This window comes from Ochotona curzoniae, unplaced genomic scaffold (genome assembly GCF_017591425.1).
Source record: "Ochotona curzoniae isolate NIBS_2020 unplaced genomic scaffold, NIBS_Ocur_1.0 contig_2321, whole genome shotgun sequence".
Lineage (NCBI taxonomy): Eukaryota > Metazoa > Chordata > Mammalia > Lagomorpha > Ochotonidae > Ochotona > Ochotona curzoniae.
In genome coordinates this window covers 13,064,512-13,086,656 of record NW_024465421.1, presented here as the reverse complement: position 1 = coordinate 13,086,656, position 22,145 = coordinate 13,064,512, and the positions used below count along the sequence as shown (strand labels likewise).

At 55.5% G+C, this 22,145-nt stretch overlaps 1 protein-coding gene and 1 non-coding gene across 2 annotated transcripts; one reads left to right on the top strand and one right to left on the bottom strand.

Annotated features, from left to right (window-relative positions):
- Positions 1-1,682: 1,682 nt before the first annotated feature.
- SDR42E2 (short chain dehydrogenase/reductase family 42E, member 2) lies at positions 1,683-17,769 on the top strand. The gene is made up of 12 exons (XM_040973719.1): positions 1,683-1,833; positions 2,113-2,353; positions 2,766-2,861; positions 4,290-4,347; positions 4,986-5,104; positions 5,591-5,666; positions 10,103-10,185; positions 11,406-11,543; positions 12,004-12,069; positions 13,574-13,637; positions 15,175-15,248; positions 17,515-17,769. Exons 1-12 carry the CDS (start codon positions 1,727-1,729, stop codon positions 17,767-17,769), a joined length of 1,377 nt encoding a protein of 458 aa, XP_040829653.1. The 5' UTR covers positions 1,683-1,726.
- A 3,937-nt stretch (positions 17,770-21,706) lies between these two features.
- Positions 21,707-21,788, bottom strand: TRNAL-UAG. The gene has a single exon. It is a non-coding gene; the product is annotated as a tRNA-Leu (tRNA).
- Positions 21,789-22,145: the final 357 nt, after the last annotated feature.

Below are 22,145 nucleotides of genomic sequence, written 5' to 3'. Positions count from 1 at the left end.
GTGGTCCTGGAGGCGCCAGGCTCACTCCCAAGACGGACGAGCACTCAGCGCCGCGGGAGCCAGGGCCAGGTGAGCCGGGCTGGGGATGCAGGTGAAGGTGAGACAGGGTAGGAGAGCCGAAACGGGGGTGGGGTGGGACAAGAGGGGAGAAGGCTCCGGCCCGGGACTGCTGGGTGAAGGGCACATGCTCCTTCCGTCTTAGGCTGACGCTCCTCGGGGGTCGGTCCGTGACACCGCTTGTCCTTGACACCAAACGCCACTGCGGAGGAGCCCCCCGCTGACCTGAACTCGAGCCGAGGTGTTTCCTGTGAGTCCCGGTCTCTGGGCCTCCGTTTGGGCCTCAGTAGCCTCTGCTTCCCCAGCCCGCCCTGGAGGATTAATGGGGCGGTGGCACTCCAGGGTTCTGGCTGTCTCTCTGTCCCCTTGGTTTTAATCTTCCCGTAGCTGATTAGTCAAATGCTGTGGCATCTGGGGGGATGGGGTGGGGGGGAAGGAGTGCATGACAGGGCCAGGGTTTATCTGGGTTCTTATTACAGCTGTGCCCATGCAGGGACAGGAGGCTTTAAAGGTCTTCCAGAGACACACCCAAGGCCAGTCCCAAGCCCATGCTACAAAAAACATCTCCTGGGATAGCTCTGGACCACAGACCCTTCCCCACGACAGGGTCATCAGAGCCAGGGTCAAAGGGCACTCCTCACGGGCTGTACCCTCACTCCATTCTCTGTAAAGGCTCTGATTTGAGGTATCCCACTCCCCTAGTTGAGTCCCCGAGGGCTAGAGTTTGTACCAGGCATAACCGTCTCCATCACGCAGAACCTTGGCAAGCAGGACTATGGCCAAGGAGACTAAAAGAGGTCAGAAACCCACCACTAGGAGTGAATCACTCAGCAAGCACCTGCTGAGTCAGACAGTAACAGGGGGAGGACAGTGGTTGGATTGTGGACAGGCTTCCAGTGGATCGGCATCCCAAACAGATCCCTCTCCCTCACCCTTCATCATCCTCGCTCTCATTCCTAGAGAGCCCTCTGATCCCCTCCACCTTGTCAGACACACGCTGGGCATGATTTGATGCATCCTCCTCTGGGACAAAAACACAACTGGGATTTTAAGGGGAGTCGGGAGCATGTGGCCCAAGTCTGTCACACAGCAGGACTTTGGGTCTCAGTTTCCCAAAGCTCAGCTTCCCAGTCTCTCTTTCTATGGGAGGAGCACCCACCCTGAAAGCTCTTCCTTTCTTTATTTATTCATCCATTCATTCAAGAGGGAGAGACCGATGGGATTTCCATTCACTGGTTCATTCCCCAAATGGCCACAATCACTGGAATAGAGTTAGGCCAAAGCCAGCAACCAGGGGGCTATTCTGGGTCTCTCATGTGGGTGGTAGGGACCTAACACCTTGAGCATTACTTGCTGCCTCCCAGGGTGTACATGACAGGAAACTGGAATCAAGAGTAGGAGCAGGACTCAAACCCATGCACTGTCATGTGGGATGCAGAGGTCTCCAGCAGTGACTTAACCATTGGGCTGAACCCCATCTGTCCCTGAAAGTTCCTGAAATTCTGAAAGGGACAGGTTCACCCAAAACTCACAAGGTCTCTAATTTCTACCTGAGCTTTTCCCCCTTAGTATTCAGAGTCTGATAACCCTTATAACTTGAGAGAATTCTAGGATGTTCTATTTTCTCCCACAGCTGCACAGCTTCCGGGTCTGCATGGCCTGATAGAAGATGAAGACCAACACCGCACCTGCCTTCCCAGAGGCCTGCAAAGCCACAGGCCAGGGCGAGAAGAGCTGCCCTGTGTGCCAGGCCTGGGGAGGCATCCCAAGTCCAGGGTCTGGTTTTGCCTCAGGGACAGGCCCTGGTGTCGCTGTCTTAGAGCCCAGGCTGGGATCTGGTGTGGTTCCAGAACCTGCACTGAGCCCTCACCCTATTCCAGGCCCTGTGGCAGGATCTGGTGCTGTGGCAGTGCCTGGATCACAGCATGGTGCCATTTCAGAGCCTGCATCAGCCCCCAGGGGGGGACCAGGACCTGGACCAGGTCTGAGGCCAGAGCCAAGGGCTTGGTCAGCATCTGGGCTAGGAGCTGGGTCACTACCTAGCCCAGGGCCCAGACGGGGCTCTGGGACTGGGCTCCAACCCAGTGAGTTGCCGACAGCCCCAACACCACCGTCACAGCAGAAGACTCAAGTCAGAACTGTCCTGGCTCCTAAGCAGAAAGTTCTGGTGACAGGAGGAGGAGGCTACCTGGGCTTCAGCCTGGGATCCACTCTGGCCAAGGGCGGCACTTCTGTCATCCTGCTGGACCTCCGCAGACCTCAGTGGGAACTGCCACCAGGAACCGAGTTCATCCAGGTGCAGGCACAAGGGGCTTGAGGATCAAGGGTAGTGGTTGGTTAGGGGTAGGGAAGGGCGGTGTCTGGTATGAAACCTGTGAGGGTTAAGAATACTTCTGTGCTTCCCAAGTGGACAGTGTGGCCCCAAGGTTTCACATCTGGGAGCTTTGCAGCCCTCATTGTCAGAGAGGGAACAGTGGTAATCTCTGCTTGCTGGGAGCTGAACAGACAAATGTGTGAAACACTCCTGGTGCAGTCCGCAATCTGCAGAGCTTAATAAATGGAGAATTGATGTCAAGGCTACCCCCAGCCTTTCTTATCCCTCTAGAGGCTTGGTCAGAGGCCAGCTCTGGGTCCTGGGATGGTGCAAAACTGCGGTCTCTGTTTGCCTTGAACTTGGACCTCCCGCCCCCTTCTCTGTTCTATTCCAGGCTGACATCCGAGATGAAGAAGCCCTATACTGTGCCTTCGAAGGGGTGGACTGTGTCTTTCACATGGCCTCCTATGGGATGTCCGGCGCTGAGAAGGTGAACTCCTGGTGTAGACCACCTGGAAGAAACAAAGAAAGGGTTTGAGTCCTGGCTGGGCCCATGTCTTCCTTCCTGCTCTTTGCCCACTATGGGAAGGGTTTGAGCTGTTATCCCAACCCATACTCTGCAGCTGGGAGACCAGATGCTGGCTCGGCCTCTTTCCAGCTGTGTGGCTAGAATGTAAGATGATGTAACCTTACCGAGCCTTAGTTTCCTTATCTAGAAAAGGAGGACGTTGCTACTACTTAGGTCATCACCTCTCCAGACAGCAGTGTGAGAGTAGTCATCAAAGTAGGAGTGGACACCTTAGCAGCATCTTCAGTGACAAAGCTGGACATAGCTGAAAGACCCATCAGTCAAGGCCCAGTTAAATCAATTGTGTTGTAGCCATGCAGTGAACTTCTACGTAGCTCTTCCAGAGGTACCTCCATGTGCACCAATGTCAGGATGATCTCCAAGGTGTAAAATAGTACGTGGTTCCCTTGCATTTGTTTAAAAGAAAGGGATTAATGCTTGTTTAGCTTTTCCTTAAGCCATGTGTACTGTTATTAACAAGCACAGCTTATCTCTGGAAACATATGAAACCAATAGTGATTATCCAGGGAGGGAAAAGGCATGAATCAGAAATGAGAGAGAATTTTCCTTTTTATTCTCCACTCTTTATCAAAACATTATTTATTTTAAAGGTAGAGAGGCAGAGAGAGACAGTTCTTTCGACCATCCGTTCAAGGCCTAAATGCCAACAATGATCCCGGGTTGGGCCAGAACAAGACACCTGGAACTCAGTCTGGGTCTCTCTTGTGGGTGATAGGGACCCAAGCTCTTGTCTCCCACAGTGGGCATCAGCAGGAAGATGGAGTCAGAAGAAGAGCCAGGACTCAAACCCAGGCACTCCAATAAAGAATGAGAATGTGCCACTCCAGGCGGTGCCTTAACCATGGTGCCATAACATTGTGCCAAATACTGCTGCCCTTTAAAAAAATAGCTAGATAGATAGATAGATAGATAGATAGATAGATAGATAGATAGATAGATAGACAGATAGATATGGCCCTGCACTGTGGCCTAACAGCTAAAGTCCTCCCCTTGAACAGGCCCGGGATCCCGTATGGTCGCCAGTTTCGTATCCTGGCAGCCCCGCTTCCCATCCAGCTCCCTGCTTGTGGCCTGGGAAAGCAGTCAAGGGTGGCCCAATGCCTTGGGACCCTGCATCTGTGTGGGAGACCCGGAAAAGGATCTGGGCTCCTGGCTTTGGATAGGTGCAGCACTGACTGTTGCGGTCACTTGGGGAGTGGATCATCAGATGGAATTCCACTCTAGGCTCAACAGTCAGCTGTCCCTGCTTTCCTTAACCCTCTACCACACCCCAACTCCCAACCTCATCCCCATCATGATTGTCCTTCCCACCTGCATCTTATCTTCTAGCTGCAAAAAGAACAGATTGAGTCTATAAATGTTGGAGGCACCAAGCTGGTGATTGATGGTAGGCGTTTAGGACTGAGTGTAACCTGTTGTGTGCTTCCTCCTCTCCACTCTCTGGTCATTATCCCAGCTTGGAGACAAGCATGAGGAACAGACATGGGACCCTCTGGCTACCTCCATGGAGGGCCTCCCAGCACAGCTAGGCACCTGCCTGGGGCCTGCCCAGGAAGTACCCTCACAGCCTTGGCCTGTCTGGGACTGGGGGGGAGTAGGGTTGGACACTCATGGCTTAGAGATGGGCATAAGGAAGGTCCAAAACAGGAATCCCATGTCTGGGCCTCTGCCTTGTCCTGCACTCTGTTTTCCTCTCTGATCCTAGAGTGGTTTTTGCTGTGTCCCTATCGACGGAAGACTTTGTTCTGACCTGTCCCTGGTGAGACAGCTTAGGGACTACGGACACACTGAGAAGAAAGAATGAGTCAGACCTGTCCCCCACCAGGGACAGAAGCCTGAAGTTGACCCTCACCCTAAGTGACAAGGCCTGGGAGCCAGGGTGTATGCAGAAGCCTGGGTAGCTATCAGTGGATGTGCCTGTGAGGGGTTCTCACAGGCACCTCTCTAGCCGGCCTCCTGCTCACCCTTTGCCTGATGTGTGTGTGTGTGTGTCCATATGTGTGTTGCACCATGCACCTGTTGCAGTCTGTGTCCGCCGGCGTGTCCCACGGCTTGTGTACACCAGCACCGTCAACGTGGCCTTTGGCGGGAAGCCCATAGAGCAAGGTGATGAGGACTCCGTGCCATATTTTCCACTGGACAAGGTACCACGGGAGAGGCGGACAAGGCCAGCAGGCCTGGGACCCACCCACTATCACCTGGGAGGGGAAGTGAAGTCCCAGGGTGAGGCCAGCGTTTCTATGTCAGCAAGTCCTGAGACCTGGCCACTTGCCAGCTCTGTGACCCTGAGCAAGTCTCTAAGCTTCCATCTCTTTATCCAGGGCTGAGACCACCCAGGGATGGGCTAGGGAGACAGGAAAATAGGATCACCCATAGTGGGGATGGCAAACCTCAGGTGAATGCTAAAGGCAGGCCGCTGTTTGGGAGCACATGAGGGCCTCTCTGTGCTCATCATTGACTGGTATTACCTCCCTCAGGGAGAGGAAGGGCCACACCCCAGTGGGAGTCCCTAGAACACAACCCCCACGGCCCGTGGCCCGTGGGAAGGTGGAGGTGTGGGCTGGGCAGGAGCTGCTAACAACAAAGGCTCATCCCAGTCTGGTGGACCTGTCCTCCCTGGCCTCTTACAGCACATGGACCACTACTCCCGGACCAAAGCCATCGCTGACCAGTTGATGCTCATGGCCAACGGGACCCCTCTTCCAGGTGAGTGCTGTGTGTGTGTGTTTGTGTGTGTGTGTGATTGCAGCCTTTAGCAATGTGGGTCTGAGGTCTGCCTTGGCTGTCCATCAGCTAACAAATTTCAAGCATGTAACTGTGCTCCAGCACTCTGCAGGGGGATCCAGGCCAGTCTCTGCCCGCACCTTGGTTGTTGTCTGATGGGGAGAAGCTTGGGCTGACCCAATGATCCTGTTTCTGCTGCCCAAAAGTGGATGTAGCTGAGTGGGGTGGTGGACAAGGAGGGGGTCTTCTTAGAAGAATACACCATGATGATCTGGGAGGAGGGGCAACATGTTGGAAGGGGCCTAAAGCTTGACCTTGAGTACGTTTCCAGGCAAATCTGCCTCAGTTGCCTCACTGTGTTGCCTCTTTGGGTTATAGAGGTGGAATAATAGATATATCAGTGGCCTACATTTATTAAATGCTTCCTACATGCCAGGTGCTATTTGGCATGCCAGTTCTATTTATTCTGTCTGAATGATTGATTCATTGATTGATTTATAAGTCAGAGAATCACAGAGATTTTCTATTCACTTATTCAGTCCACAGCTGCCTGCAGCAGCAAGGGGCTAGGCCATGACCTGGCACCTCTCAGGGTGCATATCAGCAGGAAGCTGGCATTGGAAGCAGAGCTGGGTCTTGAACCCAGGCACTCCAAGATGGGATGAGTCTCTTTTGTTTGTTTTGTTGTAAGATGTGTTTGTCTATTTGAACGGCAGTCTTAGGGAGGTTAGGGGACAGAAAGAGAACTTCCATCTGCAGGTTCACTTCTCAAAATGACTGCAATGGCCAGAATTGAGGTCATCTGAAGCTGGGAGTTTCTTCCAGGTATCTCACGTGGGTGCTAGGGCCCAAGTAGTTGCACTATCCTCCGCCGCTTTCCCAGGTACACAAGCAGAGAGAGCTGGGTTAGAAGTGGAGCAGTCAGCACTCAAACTGACATCCATATGGGATGCTGGGTCTGCAGGAGTCTGCAGTTGGTGGCTTTACCCAATGTGCCACAGTGCTGGTCCCAGACCTGAGCATCTTAGGTGCTGTCAGTATCTTCAATTCCTTGCTTTCTGGGATTCAAAACTAAAAGGACACAGGTAGTTTAGCTCCTGCCTACCCAAACCTTCTCAACTCAGAAGCCAAATGCATTTGTAGAGAGAGGGATGCCCATTTTACAAATGAGAGAATTGAGACTGAGAGAGGTCAACTGACTAAACTCAATGTTGTATGGCCTTTAAAGGGTTAGCGGCGGGGGGAGGGGAGGGGGAAGCTGGCACTGTGGTATAGTAGGTTAAACCTCTGTCTACAACGCTGGTATTCCATATGGGCACTGGTTTAAGTTCTTACTGCTTCTAATCCAGCTTCCTACTAATGTGCCTGGAAAAGTAGTGGAGGATGACCCAAGTCCTTTGGACCCTGCACCCGTGTGGGAAACCCAGAAGAAGCTCTTGACTCCTGGCTTTGGACTGGCCCAGCCCAGGCTTCCCTGGCCACTTGGGGAATGAAGATCTCTCTGTTCTTTTCTCTATGTAAAATCTGCCTCTCAAATTAAAAAAAAAAAAAATCTTTAAAAAAAAAGTTGGAGGATCAAAATGGGATTGAATTGCTAGGGAGTCTCCCAGCAAGGCCCTTTGGACTTACTGGGCCAGGCTGCCCACAGCTGAGTGGACCCATGAGGATGGACTATTTTCATAAAAAAAAAAAAACCTCTCCCACCACAGCCCCCATCACGTGAAGCCAATCAGACCACCCCTGACCCCAGTCAGTGGAAGTAGAGGGGGTTGGGGATACCCCCTATATTTGGGGGGAATTTTACCCTGTGTAGTTGAATTCTTTTCTTTGCTTGGGGCCTCTCTCAGCCGGGCCAGCAGCCTGCGAGCCAGACACCTAATCCGCCAGCCAAGAATTATTTATATGAGCATCTCTGGCTTTCCATGGTCAGCAGAGTCATGGATACCAGACCCAGCCCCCCGTGACGTGGCTGCCCAGTGCCCCCCACCCCAGCCAATGGCAGCTGCAACTCAGCCTCCTCATCTCCACCCCTCCACACCTTGCCCAGGTGACCCAGAGCTTAAAATTAGCCATTGGCTGTTTATAGTGCAGCTCACCTGATACCTACCTCCCAGGAATGCAGCCTCGGTCACCCGGGGTGATTTCCACTCCCCTGTTGCCCGGCTCTGACTCCACAGAGTGGGGCACAGAGGGCCCTGGTGTCCTTAGCAGACTCTAAGACGCACAGATGCCAGCTTGGGGTCATAGGAGCTGTGACCTATCTCGGGAGCTGTGAATATCCTAGATGGAACACATAGAACAACAGACATTCCTTTTCACTACACCTGTAGACCACGTGGTAGCTGTGTGCCAGGCTATGCTGCCCCATCCCAAGGTTCTAGGGTAGGAGCCCTGTGGGTCGTTTCCCAATTGTGGTGGCTCTGTGCACTCCTGGGCTTGTGGGTACCCCTCTCTAGCCCCTTCACATGGCTTCTCTTGGTCTGCATCTTTATTATTGTTGTTGTTGTTATTATTATTATTATTATTATTATATTTGAAGGCAGAGTCACAGAGAGGGGGAGAGTCAGAGAGAAAGAGAGAGAGATCTTCCATCAGCTGGCTCACTCCCCAAAATGACTGCAATGGCCAGGACTGAGCCATGCTGGAGCCAGGAGCTCCATCAGGATCTCCCACATGAGTGGCAGGAGCCCTAGCACTCCGACTGTCCCCTGCTACTTTTCCAGGTGCGTTAACAGGAAGCTGGATTGGAAGCAAAGCAGCTGGGACTTGAACCAGCACCTAAATGGGATGCCAGCATCCCAAGCAGAGACTAACTTGCTGCACCACAATGCCAGCCCCCGTCTGCATGATCTCTGACCCAAGGATGCTGGGGTAATCTGGGATGCGCTCATCCTGAGCCTTCGTGACTTCTGCAGACTCTTTTCCATCTAAGGTCACATTCTCAAGTTCCGGGACACAGTTACCATCTAGGAACCACTGGAGTTGCAGCCATCAGGGTGTTTCATGGTGACCCAGAGACAATGGCCATGGTCATGTGTAGGGAAAAGGGAGCTCATATTTTTTTTTAAATTGTTTTTATTGGAAGTGTAGATTTATAGAGAGAAGGAGAGACAGAGAGACTTTGCACCTACTGGTTCACTCCCCAATTGGCCATAACAACCAAAACTGAGCAGATCCGAAGCCAGGAGCCAAGAGCTTCTTCAGGTCTCCCATGTGAGTGCAGGAGCCATCTTCCACCGCTTTCCTTCACTATAATAGTGAGGATGAGAAGTAGAGCAGCTGGGATTCAAACCAACACTCATATATGGGATGCCAGCACTTCAGTGGGAGGATTAACCTATATGTCAATGTGCTAACCACAGGGAACTTGGATAGGATGTGGGATAACTGTGGGAAAATGGATTTCCAGGAAAATGGCCCACTGGAGTCAGGGCAGCCTTGGAGACCTGGCGGGGAGGGGATGATCATCAGAGTTCTCAGGGTTGGTCCCTTCCTGTGGTCCTAGCATAGTGGAGTAAGACTCCTAGGTGAGAACATCTCTTGGCTCCCATGTGAGCCATCTGTGACCTTGTGCAGAAGGGTAGGGTACCCAGAGAATCATATCCCCTGGACCCCCACGCCCCTGGGGGTGTAGCCACTTGGGGGAGCTTGAGTCTCAGGAGGGAGAGTCTTTCTCTCTCTCTCTCTCTCTCTCTCTCTCGACTCCATTGGGGTCTGGAGGACTCTGTTAAGACAGTGCAGCATACGGGGAGCAAATTCCCCATGCTTTCAGCTGGTAGACTGAGACCTTTCCTTTCCCCATGGATTGGAAAGCAGGACCACTGCCACCACATACAAAGCACCCGTTTTCCAGAGGAGAAACTTAAGGCTGAGAGAGTTGAATGATGGATTTCCTGCTTGCTTGGCCTTGGGTCTTAGGGAAGCATCCCCATCTCAGTGCCTCATGTGACCTACAACAAGTCCCAGCCCTTCTCAGAGTCTCTTCCATCCCTGAAGTGGGGAAAATTACAGTCCCCACTCACAGGGTCACCTCGAGGAAAAAAAATCTTGGCTTCCTAGGGCTACAGGAACCTATCCATGCCTTTCTGAGGGCAACCGTGGATCCTCATCTAACAGGATCAGAAAAGGGAAAGAACTAGCATTCCTGGGGCAAGGGAGTGTGGGCCAGGTGTGTCTGTGAACACCATGGAAGCAGGCCTGACATTCTTCCCATCATCCATCCGTGGTGGGTGTAGGGTGGAAGGGGCCTGTTTGTTGACTGATAGGTGCACTGAGTGGTGGTTTGGAAGAGGAAACCGCAAGAGTTCCGTGTAACCTGCAGGATTGGGAGATATAGACAGCCCTCCTCTCCCTCTCCCTACTGGGCTGCCCTCCTACCCTCCTCCAGGCCCCTGACTGCCCTATTTCCCACATCCTAGGAGGAGGGACCCTCCGGACCTGTGTGCTGCGGCCCCCGGGCATCTACGGCCCTGAAGAGCAGAGGCACCTGCCACGAGTAGCAGTACGTCATTGTTGTCGTGGTGGTTGTCCCGGTTTTTTCCCCCATAACCAAGGCAAACAGGAGGCCGGATGGCATGCACACTGTTCAGGCCCCCTACCCACTGACAGTGTTTGAAGCCATGTCCCGAGCCTGGGACCCTCAAGTTTGGGACAGGCCCTTTGCCCCCATCCTCAGGCCTGCTGCGATATCAGTATGTGCAACAAGGTGCAGGTCACCCTGGAGGAGAAAGCAGAGAAGGGAGCCTACAGCCTGTCCTCACCCCGGGGGCTTCCTGGGCTGGGTGGGTCATCCCTCCCATACACAGGAGTACCCCCACAGGGTTCAAGGGGCACAGCTAATGTGAGAGAGGGACAAAACAATGGGCCTTGCAGGGGAGGCCCAGGAGGACTTCCAGTTTGGAAAGACCTGGAGTGCGGTTTGAACACCTTCCTGTGCTAGGTTTTTCTGCCTCTTTCTCTTCACTGGGTTCTTACAGGATATGGGGTCACTCCCAGGGATGCTCACCCCATTCAGGCTCTTAGTCCTTGAATAGGTATAGTTGAGTTCCTGCTCTGTGCTCAGCACCGTTCAGGTTTGGGGACAGCTCAGTAAGACACAGGGACACTTGCTGTCCCCCTGAGCTCCAGTATCCTCAGGGAGCCTCCCACGGAAAGTGGCAAGAAACTTGCACTGTGGGGAGCTGGCGGAATGCAGTGTGCAACAATCTGGAGGAAGGACCTACTGGGTGCAGGGTGGCAGTGATGGAATCCTAAACCCGGAGATGGTCCAAGAAGAGTGAGGGGGCCACATGTGGCACTGGCAGAGCCACTACGGGGATTAAAAGGGGACAGAGTCCCAGAGTGGTTGGGGACAGGTGAGGAAAGGCTGCTAGGCCACTGTCAGGACTTCACTTTCAGTAGGCAAGATGGCACCCGGGAGGATGAGAGCTGGGGGTGTGGGGGTGGAGACCTGGCTTGCCTCAGGGCTGAGAAGGATCTCCTTGGCTAGGCAGCAAACAAGTGAGGGGGGCAGTGAGAAAGGGACAATATGTCCTGGTGACAGACAATGAGTGGTAACGCTGGGAGGGAGCGTGTGCTGGATGGCTTCCTTGGGGAGCCAGAACTCCTGGGTGTGGGTGTGGAGTGGGAGAGAGGCATCCTCGGTGGGCAGACCTGCGAATGGCATGATGTGGAGTCCCTCCAGACTGCAGCCCTTATGTCTCGTCCCCTCCACCTCCTCAGAGCCACATCAAGAGAAGGCTGTTCGTGTTCCGATTTGGAGACCGCAAGACACGCATGAACTGGGTCCATGTGTGCAACCTGGTACAGGCACATGTGCTGGCGGCCGAGGCGCTCACTGCGGCCAAGGGCTTCGTGGCTGTGAGTCCTCCCCTTCTCCCATGGGCTACAGGCAGGGGACTCTGACTCCGGCCCCTGGGGACCTAATCCCTGACCTCCAACTGAGGCCCTGAGGGCTGCCAATGCATGTCCTTGCAGAAGCTTTTTGGGGGGGTGGGGACAGGAGTTTCTTTATGGAGCATTGCTATGATCTCATGGTGACCAGTGAGATCAGTGGAGTTTGTACCAGAGAAGTAGGTGCCATGTACTGTTGCATTGCCCTGTTCACCACAGCCTGGTGTGGGGATTGGAGGGGGCATTTTATTGCCCTCGCACATCTTGGTGGTGGTCTCCCCCAAAATTCACAGGGGGTGACCCAGGTCTGTTCCCACAAGAGACAAGGTCTGCCTTGCTCAAGAGAACAAGAGGCATTGGGGCATCTGTAGGGACCCCACTCTGAGAAGGGTAGGGTCCCACTCCCTGTCCCACTCTGTCCCCTCAGAGCGGTCAGGCATACTACATCAATGACGGCGAGAGTGTCAACGTCTTCGAGTGGATGGCCCCGCTGGTAGGTGCCCCTGGCCTTCTTTGCCCCCATACCCCAACCCATCCACCTTCCCTGAAACAGATTCCATACTACCAAGTTGCTGCTGAGGTCGGAGCTATGCCCTGGGTGACCATGGAACTGGCTGGAGCCCATCCTGCGTGCCCTTTTGGGGAGTCCACTTACTCCCCAGTTTAACCCAGTAACCTTCCAACCTGCTTCCTGGTTGTTTCCAATTTTATTTTTTAGTTTATATGTTTATTACTTTTCTTTTTTTTTTTAACTTGAAAGTGTGGAGAGATTGAGCGAGAACTCCCATGGTCCATCTGGTTCACCGCCCTGAATGCCCATACACAGCAGGGACTGGGCCAAACAAAAGAAGCTGGGGGCCTGGAACTGCATTCAGGTCTCTCGTGTGGCTGGCAGGGACCCATGTCCTCGGGCCGCCACCTGCTGCCTGTCAGGGTGCACGTTAGCAGGCAGCTGGAATCAGAAGCGGAGCAGAGACGCAATCCCAATGAGGCATGCCCAAGTCCCAAGGGACTTCTTAACCAAACACTGGACTGCTGTTGCCTAAATGATGGGGGCTTCTGGCCCTGGGAAAATCACCTGTGTTCCACCACCCCTTTGGAAGGTTCTGAAGGAAGCGATGCAGGGGGACAGCTGAGGCACAGGGAACCAACCAGCTTTGGGGCCACAGCCCCTTCAGGAAACTCCGACCTCTGCTCTCCAAGCTCAGGGATTGCTTCTCAGGGCTAGCCTGCAAGGAAGGAGGAGACCAGAAACCTGGGGGAGCAGAGGACTGGGGCTCCTGTACCCAAGCGGGAGACCCAGATGGCTTCTGGCTCCTGGCTTTTGAAAGCTGCTGAAAGCCTTGTGCCCATGTTGTTTCATGCATCCATTGGCTGAGGGCAAGTTGAGTTTTTTCCCTTGAAGGCTGTTGGGCAGAGTCCTGCTGTAAGCATGTGCCTGCCTGTTTGTGGATACACAATTCCATCTGTTGTGGTGTGCTATGATACCTGGGTGCGGAGTTACCCACTTGCTTGGTACCTCTGGACTCCCCACCCTGCCCCCAGGAGCTGACACCCAGGGTTCTAAGTGTGTCAATGCGCCTGTGTGCACTGCCCCTCCCCACCAAGCCCTTGTCTTTGTCTTTTGATGGGGAGAGTGTTTCTGCAACAGCCATCTTCTCGGCTGTCCCCTGCCGCCTGCCACACACAGGCTGCAGGTTCTTTCCTTTCTTAGGGAAGTTATTCTAGAAAGATCAGGGCCTGCTGATGAGTGCCTGGAGTGGAGGGGAGGTGTCAGGAGGAAGTGACATAAGGGATCCCAGGTTAAAATCCTCTTCCTGCATTTCAGTTGGAGCTGTGGATTTCATTGGGTGCAGACTCAGGCCTGGACCCAGGGGCAGCCCCCTTGGGAGGGTGCCTGAGGGGCATGAGGAACTTCCGCTGTCCCCGGGACTGTCAGTGGGAGGAGGGAGCAGGTCGCCCTTCTCTTCTCACCTCTGGCCATGGTCTTCTTGCAGTTTGAGAAGCTAGGGCGCAGGCAGCCCTGGATCCAGGTGCCGACTTCCTGGGTTTACCTGACAGGTAAGGAAAGGAGTACCTGTGTGGAAGCCAGGTGCCCCAGCATTGCTTGCTTTAAACCTAGGGCCAGGGCTAGGACACAAATTTAAGGTGGCCATGCAGGTGTCTCCCCACTGAGCCTGGTCCTGTGCTTCTGTGACCCCTTGGGAGCAAGTGCCCCCTTAAGTTTCAAACTCCCAGGCCCTGTGATGGCTAAGTAACTAAATCCTTACCTTGCAAGTACTGGGATACCATATGGGCACCAGTTTATGTCCTGGCTACTCCACTTCCTATCCAACTCCCTACTTGTGGCCTAGGAAAGCAGTGAAGGATGTCCCAGATCCCTGGGGTCCAGCACCCATAAGGGAGACACAGAGAAGGCTTCTGGCTCCTGGCTTCAGAGCTCAGCTCTGGTTGGCTGTGCTGACCTCCTGGGTAGTGACCCAGTGGATGGAGGGTCTTTCTCACCATCTCTGCTTCTCTCTGTAAATATGATCTGCCGTTCCAATAAAAATAAATATATTTTTAAAAAAATCCTGGGTCCTCACTCCCTTCACACTGATCCTAGCCCTGTTTAAATTTTGTTCTATGTGCAAGGAGAATGTGATTGGACCCATTGTAGAGATGAGGCACTGAGGCCGTTGGTGGAGGTGGGAAGAGAAGAATTCCCACCTGGGCTTGACTGACTTCCTCTGGCCTGGGCTGGAGGTGTCCTGCGAGGGCTGCTTTCCCAGCCCTGAAGCTGGGGCTCTTTGGGGACTGGTGGAGGTGCCATTTTAACCTCAGTGACTCCTCACTCTGAGGACCAGTTAAGGAACTGCAGAGCAGGCACATGGTGCTGAGTGGTGGGCATAGGCAGGGCAAGAGACCCTCAAACGCACAGACTGTTTCTGCAAATCTGGGCCAGAACTGCTGGGTGGGGTTTTTTGTTTTTGTTTTGCTCTACAATTATTTAATTTGAAAGGCAGAGTTAAGGAGAGAGAGACAGAGAGAGATCTTCCATTTACCGAGTCACTCCCCAAATGGTGGCAATGGCCTAGGCTGGCTGGGAGGGAAGCCAGGAGCCGAGAACTCTATCCAGGGATCCTAGGTGGGCGGCAGAGGCCCAGACACGTGGGCCTTTTTCCACTGCTTTCCCACGTACATTTGTAGGGAGCAGAACTGGAAGTGGAGCAACCAGGAAATGGAGCAGCTCTTACACAGGTGGCAGCTTAACCCACTGTGCCATAATGCCAGCCTCACGGGTTTCAGTTTGAGAGCCATCAGTGCTCTGATGTCTGTCTCCCACTGAGGAGCGTGTATTGGGATGGAAGGGAGAAATACATTGTTACAGGGAAATCTGAGAATCTATCTAAATTTATTTGTCCTCGGAAGCTAACAACAGGTTGTTGGTGACCTGTTCCACAGCTCAGCAAGACACCCCATCCTGTATGATGAAAAAGAACCCAATGTCCTTAGCAATGACCTTGGCCAAATGACCCTTAGCAAGGCAACCTCCCTCCCCTGCAGCTGTCCCCTGGTCCCCAGTCACTGGTGTCACACTGGTCCCTGTCTCCTGCAGCCACCGTCATGGAGTTCCTGCACCTGGCTCTGAGGCCCATCTGCAGCATCCCACCCCTGCTCACCCGCAGTGAGGTAAGCGGCTGCCCCCCTGCACCCCACGCCCCACCTCACCCATCTGACACCATGACCGGGGATGCGTCAGAGGCGTCCAGATCTCCCACACAGCTCTCAATGCTCACCCTACCCGGTGGCCTCCACTCAAGGTGTGCTCTCTTGGCCTGAAACCCAAGACCCCAGCCCATCACTTACCAGTGTCTTTGTTCATAAGCACTTCGACTTTCCAGCCTACAGGAGGCATCCAGAGTCACTTTTCAAATTGTTTATTTGAACGTCCAAGAGACACAGAGAGATCTTCCATCCACGGGTCCAGTCCTCCAAATGCCCACAACAATGAGGGCTCAAGCAGCCTGAAGCGAGGAGCTGGGGGATGCCGTCTGGACCACCCACTAGGGTGGCAGGGACCCAACACTTGATGCATCTCCTGCTGTGTGCCAGGGTGCAGATTAGCGGGCAGGTGGAATTGGAGGTGGAGGCTACACTTGAACCTGGGCACTCCGATAGGGAGGCAGGCACCTTATCTACTCATTGTGCCCAACACCCATCCCAACATTCTGTTTTGTGAATGCCACTGCTGTGCACCAGCCACACACACAAGTACCGGGTAATAAGCATATATTAAGTACACACACTATACAGAAGACTCTTAAGCCATAAGGATGGTGCACTTTTATTTGCTTAGCGTAACAGCATTGGAGAACAGATTTCATGGAGATCGTAAACAGTAAAGCAACGGGTTGTGCTTGAAGTCACTTGCAGAAACCCTTCCAGTCGACTCATTCTGTCTGAGGCTAAGGCAGGAGGGGCAGGAAGATGATGATGTACATTCTATCATGGGAAATTGTACAGTGACTTGCCCGATGCACCTTGCCGAGACTGGCTCCAAGTTCAAGTCCAGGGCCCTCTAAGCCTGGGTGTGGGAAGGGGAGAACCAGGCACAGGGAGGACAATTACCTGAGAGAAGTCCCCCTTGAGCCACCCGGCCTGGTACACAGTGGTGACAACAGTGACCCTGTGCTGAGCGGTGCTGCCTCCTTTGGGCTTTGCTCTGTCTGAGCTATAGACAACAATCACAGCCATTTACAGAGGAGGAACTGACTCAACCCGCCAACCATCACTCATCCAAACCCAGACCCCAGTGATCCCAAGCTGGCAACAGGCTGTGGGAAATGATATATCGGCGTCCCACAGCTGGACTGACGTGGGGCAGGGGTTGGACCTCCGTTGGGTTCAGCAACAGGGTTGGGAGGTCTGGCTGCGTCCCGCGCGCCCTCTGCTGGCCTTCTTGCAGCACAGCAGCCCGCAAGTTGGATTTTGTACAAGGTCTTTTTCTTCCACTGCGGAAAGACCACGGTGGAGGCGAGAAGACAGGGGAAGGGAGCCCGGACACCAGACACTGCATACACGCGGTGATGATGAATGGTGAGGAAGTCCAGGTCAGGAGGCAGGGGCGCTCAGACCAGCTCTGAGGGTGTTGGGGAGCACTCCCAGAGGAGGTGGTCTCCGCTCTGTGTGCCAGGACCCTGCTTCTCCAGCCCACAGCTCTGTCACCACAGAACAGCAGACAATAAGCAGGCTTTGGAAATTTTTGATTAGATCATTCCTCAAAAGGCCTGAATTTACAAACTGCACGGTGCCCTGCCGGCCCACTTCCATCTCCCCTTTTCCTCCTGCCTGTCTGGGATCCCAGACCAGAGGATGGAGAACCAGGCAGCTAGTGGACTCCCCCTTACACACACCCCAACCTAGCTGAACAGCCAACCAAGCAGCCTCTTGCCCTTGCGTGACCCCCGGCAAGGCACCTCACCTAACCTGTCAGATGTTCGACTTGCAAACAGGAGAGGAGAGGATTAAATGTCAGCAAGAGAGAAAGGACCTGGCCGGGGCCCAGCACAGAGCACGCACATTCCCTAATTGATAGCTGTCTTAACACAGGGCCATCTGGCAGCAGGGAAAATGCAGCTCGCTTGGGACTCGTTGAATGCCTCCAGGAGGGAAGCTAATTCAGAAAGAAGGGCAGGGAGGCTGCGCCAGGGGCCGGTGCGGGGAGCCAATAAGGTCGTGTCTTCCAAACAGCTGCTCCCAGGCCCCAGACGGGACCACGGGGCTGCAGGGGAAGAGAGGGCACAGGGAGGAGGCATCCTGCAAGAAAAAGGAGCTGGAAGAGGGAATGGAAGTCCTCCTGGGCGAGGATGGCACAGGGCGAGCCTTGTGACCGAGGGGGGCATCCCTGTCCTCTCTTCCCGCGAGCCCGTCCTCAGCTGCCCGCCTCTCCCTGCAGGTGCACAGCGTGGCAGTCACGCACACCTTCCGGATCGCCAAGGCCCGCGCTCAGCTTGGCTACGCGCCGGACAAGTTCAGCTTCGCCGACGCCGTGGAGCTGTACGTGCAGTCCACGAGCCGGCGGCCTCGCGGCTCCCCCGCACGGACACTCCTGCGGTGGCTGCTCGGGCTGCTGCTGTTCCTGGGCTTGCTCGCCCTGCTCCTGCGCTTCCTAGATCTGCAACCCTTGCAGGCGACCGAGGAGCGTCTGTGACGGCCGTGGGCAGCAGCTACCGGCCAGAGGGCATTGTCGCCCACGCCCCGCCCCCAGGCGAGGACACGTCCTGGCCCCGCCCTCGAGCGGTCAAGCCCCGCCCACCGCTTCTAGCCCCTCCCATGCCCCGCCTCCCCGGCGTGAGCACGCTCTGGCCCCTCCCCCTGTCCCGCCCCGAGCACACTAGCCCGCCTCCTGTCCCGCCCTCGAGCTTGGGCGCTCAGGCCCCTCCCCATACCACGCCCCCACAGCCTGGCCCCGCCTCGTGCGCTCTAGCCCCTCCCGGCGTGAGCACGCTCTGGCCCCTCCCCCTGTCCCGCCCCGAACGCACAAGCCCCGCCCTTGCCCCCGCCTCGTGCCCTCTAGTCCCTCCCATACCCCGCCCTCCCGGCGTGAGCACGCTCTGGCCCCTCCCCCTGTCCCGCCTTCGGGCTTGGACATGCCCTACCCTTGTCCTGGCCCCTCCCCGTGTCCCGCCCTCCGGGCTGGGCACACTCTAGTCCCTCCCCCTGCCACGCCCCGCCCCTCGTGCTCTGGCCCCTGCCCTGTTCCGCCTTCGGGCTTGGGCACGCCCTGCCCTTGTCCTAGCCCCGCCTCGCGTCCCGCCCCGCGTGCTCTGGCCCCGCCCCCAGCCCTTCTGACCCCGCCCCTGCCTTGCCCGTTGTAGAACTACACTCGCCCCTGGCCCGCTCCCCGGACCGGGTCCTCTCTGCCCCTTTGCTCTTCCCTCTGGCCTGGTGAGTGCTCGGCCCTTTCCCGCCTTCCGGACCCTGCGCTCGGCCCTGTCTGCTCGGCTTCGGCCGCCCTCAGGCCTGACCCGTCCCTCGGGGCGCGGCTCCGGTCTTGCTCCGCCCTGCGCAGTCCGGGCCTTCCCCGTCGCGTGCAGCCGCGTGGCCGCCGGCGCCCTCCGACTCCGCCCCGGGGCGCGTTCTCCTCAGGACGGTGCCGGGCGCTAACCGGGGCGCGCTGGGGCGGGGGGGACCCTCTCTCGGTCTTGGGGCTGCTCGTGGCGGGTGTCGAGGTCGGGCAGCCTGGCGCGGTCGCGTCGGAGCTGCCCTGACCCCGGAATTCGGGGCGTCACTCTTGACCCGGACATTTCCTGGTGTTGGCCAGGCTGGGCGGGCCCTTGGAGGAACGTTCGGGAACCCGGCTTGAGCCCCGGCCGTGTGGGCCTTTGGGGGGTTTTCGGCTGGCGGGCAGGTGTGTGGGTGACTGCAGAGGAAGCACGGGGTGCAGCCCCAGAAAGCTAGCTCACCTTGGAACGAATTGGATGTGTTTTTCAAAGTATACTGACAATGTGGAAAAACAAAAAACGCAGAGCTTTGGCGGTCGTATTTTCGGGTTCAGTGTTCAATGTTTGTTGGTTAAAGTGGTCATCAGGGAAGGTCCAGCCCCCGCCGCACTCTCCCGAGGTGCTCTGCCTCGGTGTCACCCCGCTGGTGGCTGGGGGTTCCAAGACCCCTAAATGTGTCTCCTTCACGATGGACACAGGAAGCCATGTCCCCTTAAACCCTGGACCCGGGCAAGGTGGGACACCAGGACAAACCCCCCCTCCACGGTGGCCAGGGCACGGTGCGTCCCCCTGTGCTGGACAAGCGAGCTGGGCAAGGGGCCTTTGCCAGGCAGAATTGTCTGATTTTTTTTTTTTTTAATGAGTAACGACCCTTTGTGTTGGCTTAGTGCTTCACTTCCTTCTAGACTCTTCCATAGTTTGAGAGGCACCCCTACAGTAGGGTGTATCCTTGTGTCTGACTTCAGGGGGGCAGGGAGACCTGGGGTCTTGCCTTGTAAGGGAGGCGATGTGGAGAAGCTGCCCGCGGCCTTCTGTGGCAGAAACCTGACAGAGGGTTCTGTTGTGTGCATCCAGACTTAGGATTGGACTCTGGAATCTTCTGGAATCTCAGATATGCAAAGCAAGGGCCGTCAGGGGATGGACAGTCTCCCTTTTTTCCCAGTCACAGACTCACATCCCAGTTCACCTCTTTGCCCTCTGTGGATCTCCTCTCCCCAGTGCTGAGAAATCCTAAGGGGAGAACAAAGACCCACTGTGAGGGGCCAGATCTTCTGTCTTTGGCCCATCCTCAGCTTCTGAGCCCTCCAGCCCAGAGTCAGGTCTTGATTTTCTGCACTGAGACCAGGCCACGTCATCCCCCAAACTCTGAAATAGAACACCCAGCTCTGGGGAGGAGGGCGCCATGGGCAGCCAGGCCAGAAGTCCTGTTTCCTCTCAGGGTCTTCACCCAGCGGACAGGTGCAACCCGTGGGGCTTCTGGAAGCTGCCTCGGTATCCCCCAGGTAAGGGAGGTTCTTGCTGATGGGGGAGGAGAGCAAGCGGAGTGCCGGCAGGACACCAGCCAGCCCGAGGCAGCAATCAGAATGGACGGCCAGGACTGCCTCCCGCTAAGCTTTCCTTTGGGCAGCGAAGCTCTGCCTAGGTGCCCACCGCAGGCCAGCCACCCAGCACCCCCTTCGATTCAGCTGCTGGTTCCTCCCAGAGCCCTGCAGTGTCCAGGCTGCATCAGGCCAAAGCCAGGAGCCCCACCCCAGGTTTTCCTCTCACCCACAGGTTTGTCCCGTGGGTGGCGACATGGATCCCAGACCTTGAGCCATGACCTGCTGCCTCCTAGGGGACGCATTAGCAGGAAGCTGGCATCAGAAACAAAACCAGGATTGGAACCCAGCACAGTGGTGTGTGTGGGATGTACCAAGTTCACCTTAGCAGGAACACTAAGTGCCTGTCCCTACATTTTCCATTTCTTCTCTTCAACCCTTCCCATAATGGCCTTACATCAAGGCCTTCCAGAAATCTTGCCCCTGAGCAGCACACAGCCCAGGAGAGGCTCAGAGAGCAGGAGATGAGACGGAGCGTCCTGAGGATCGGAATCTTGAAGGGAGAGCCATGGATAAAGCAGACGAGGCTCGGCTGGAGTCCTGGGTGGAAGGCAAGGTACAGGCCAGGTGGCCAGCTGGGCTGTGTGCTGCAGGGCTCTGGGAGGAACCAGCAGCTGAATCGAAGGGGATGCTGGGTGGCTGGTCTGCGGTGGGCACCTAGGCAGAGCTTTGCGCTGCCCAGACTACTGCCATGGGCTTTGAGTGGTGTCGTCTGTCTCCAGAGGGAAGTTCCCGTATCCCACACTGGAATCTGTGTGGCTTAAAAGCCTTCAGTAGTTCCCCGGAGCCCTCAGGTCCCAGTCCAGAACCTCAGCAACGTGCCCTTATCTCCGTCAGCTCGTTGTCCTGCACCGTGTCTGGCGTGTCTGAATTCTCCTTGACCTCACTCAGCTGTCCTCGAACCCTGGGAGCTCCCGTCTCTTGGAAATGCCTCCTGCCGCCTTCCCTTGGCTCCTCTGATCAGTTCTGGCTATGCCCCGCCTGGTTAGCTGGACGTGGCGGGACCCACCTCATGGCAGAACTCATGACATGATGACACGTCTGCCTTTCCTGTCACAGGAGGAGCGGGGTTTGTGGCACCCAGTAGGCTTTTCTGGAAATAGTTGCAGAGTGAGTCAGTGCGGAGCCCTAAGCCAAGCCTGAGGACTGTGTAGGAGGGGAAGCTGTGAAGGGGGGTCTCCAGGCTGACTCTCCACTGAGGGTCTCTCCACACCTGTTCTACCCACAGAGGTCCGTGAGTCAGCCTGAGCCCTCCCAAGGAAACAGAGCAGCTGCAGAGGGACCCTCCCCAGTGAGGCTGGGATTATAAATCCCCCCATCTAAAGCTTGAGTCCTTGGGAGGTAAAGAAATTCAGGCCTTCAGGCAAACTGGTGGGAACTTTTCAGGGTATCCCAGGTATTTTTCCAAGGAAACGGGCATAGTTACTGTTTTAAGGAAGTAGGGTTTGTGGCCTGGGCCGTTTCTGGTTTCTGGTTCTTCTCCTTTCTTGTTCAATTCACAGTAAATGTGTCAGAAAGGAGCCAAAAGATATTGCCCGCAGGGATGTGGCAGCGGTGGGATTCGAACCCACGCCATCGAAATGACTGGAGCCTAAATCCAGCGCCTTAGACCACTCGGCCACGCTACCTCCCAGGCACAGGGCTTGCGAATCAGAGTATATGACTCTGATGACGCGTGGCACAAGCCCCGCCCACTTAGGTGTGCGCATGCTCGGTGTAGGACCCATGTCTGGTGTCCGTCGTTGCACACTAAAGAAACACTGCTCTTTTTCGATCGGCGACAACAAACCAATAACACGCACGGTTAAAAGTGTGAAAAGGAATTGCCGACGGCTTAAACTGCCTTCGCAGGTGTGCTGGGATTTGAGTTTTCGCTGCTGTCGTGGATGTAATGCTGCATGCGGCCACATGGGGGCAGTGCCACGCCACCTCTTGTTCCTGGCCGGGCTGGGCTTCCTGCTGGCCTCTCATTTTCGTCGCCTCTG

Coding starts and splice junctions, on each gene's coding strand:
- SDR42E2 (XM_040973719.1), top strand. CDS start 1,727: ATGAAGACCAACACCGCACCTGCCTTCCCAGAGGCCTGCAAAGCCACA. Junction 5,667..10,102: donor CAACGGGACCCCTCTTCCAG/GTGAGTGCTGTG, acceptor CCCACATCCTAG/GAGGAGGGACCCTCCGGACC. Junction 13,638..15,174: donor TTCCTGGGTTTACCTGACAG/GTAAGGAAAGGA, acceptor TGTCTCCTGCAG/CCACCGTCATGGAGTTCCTG.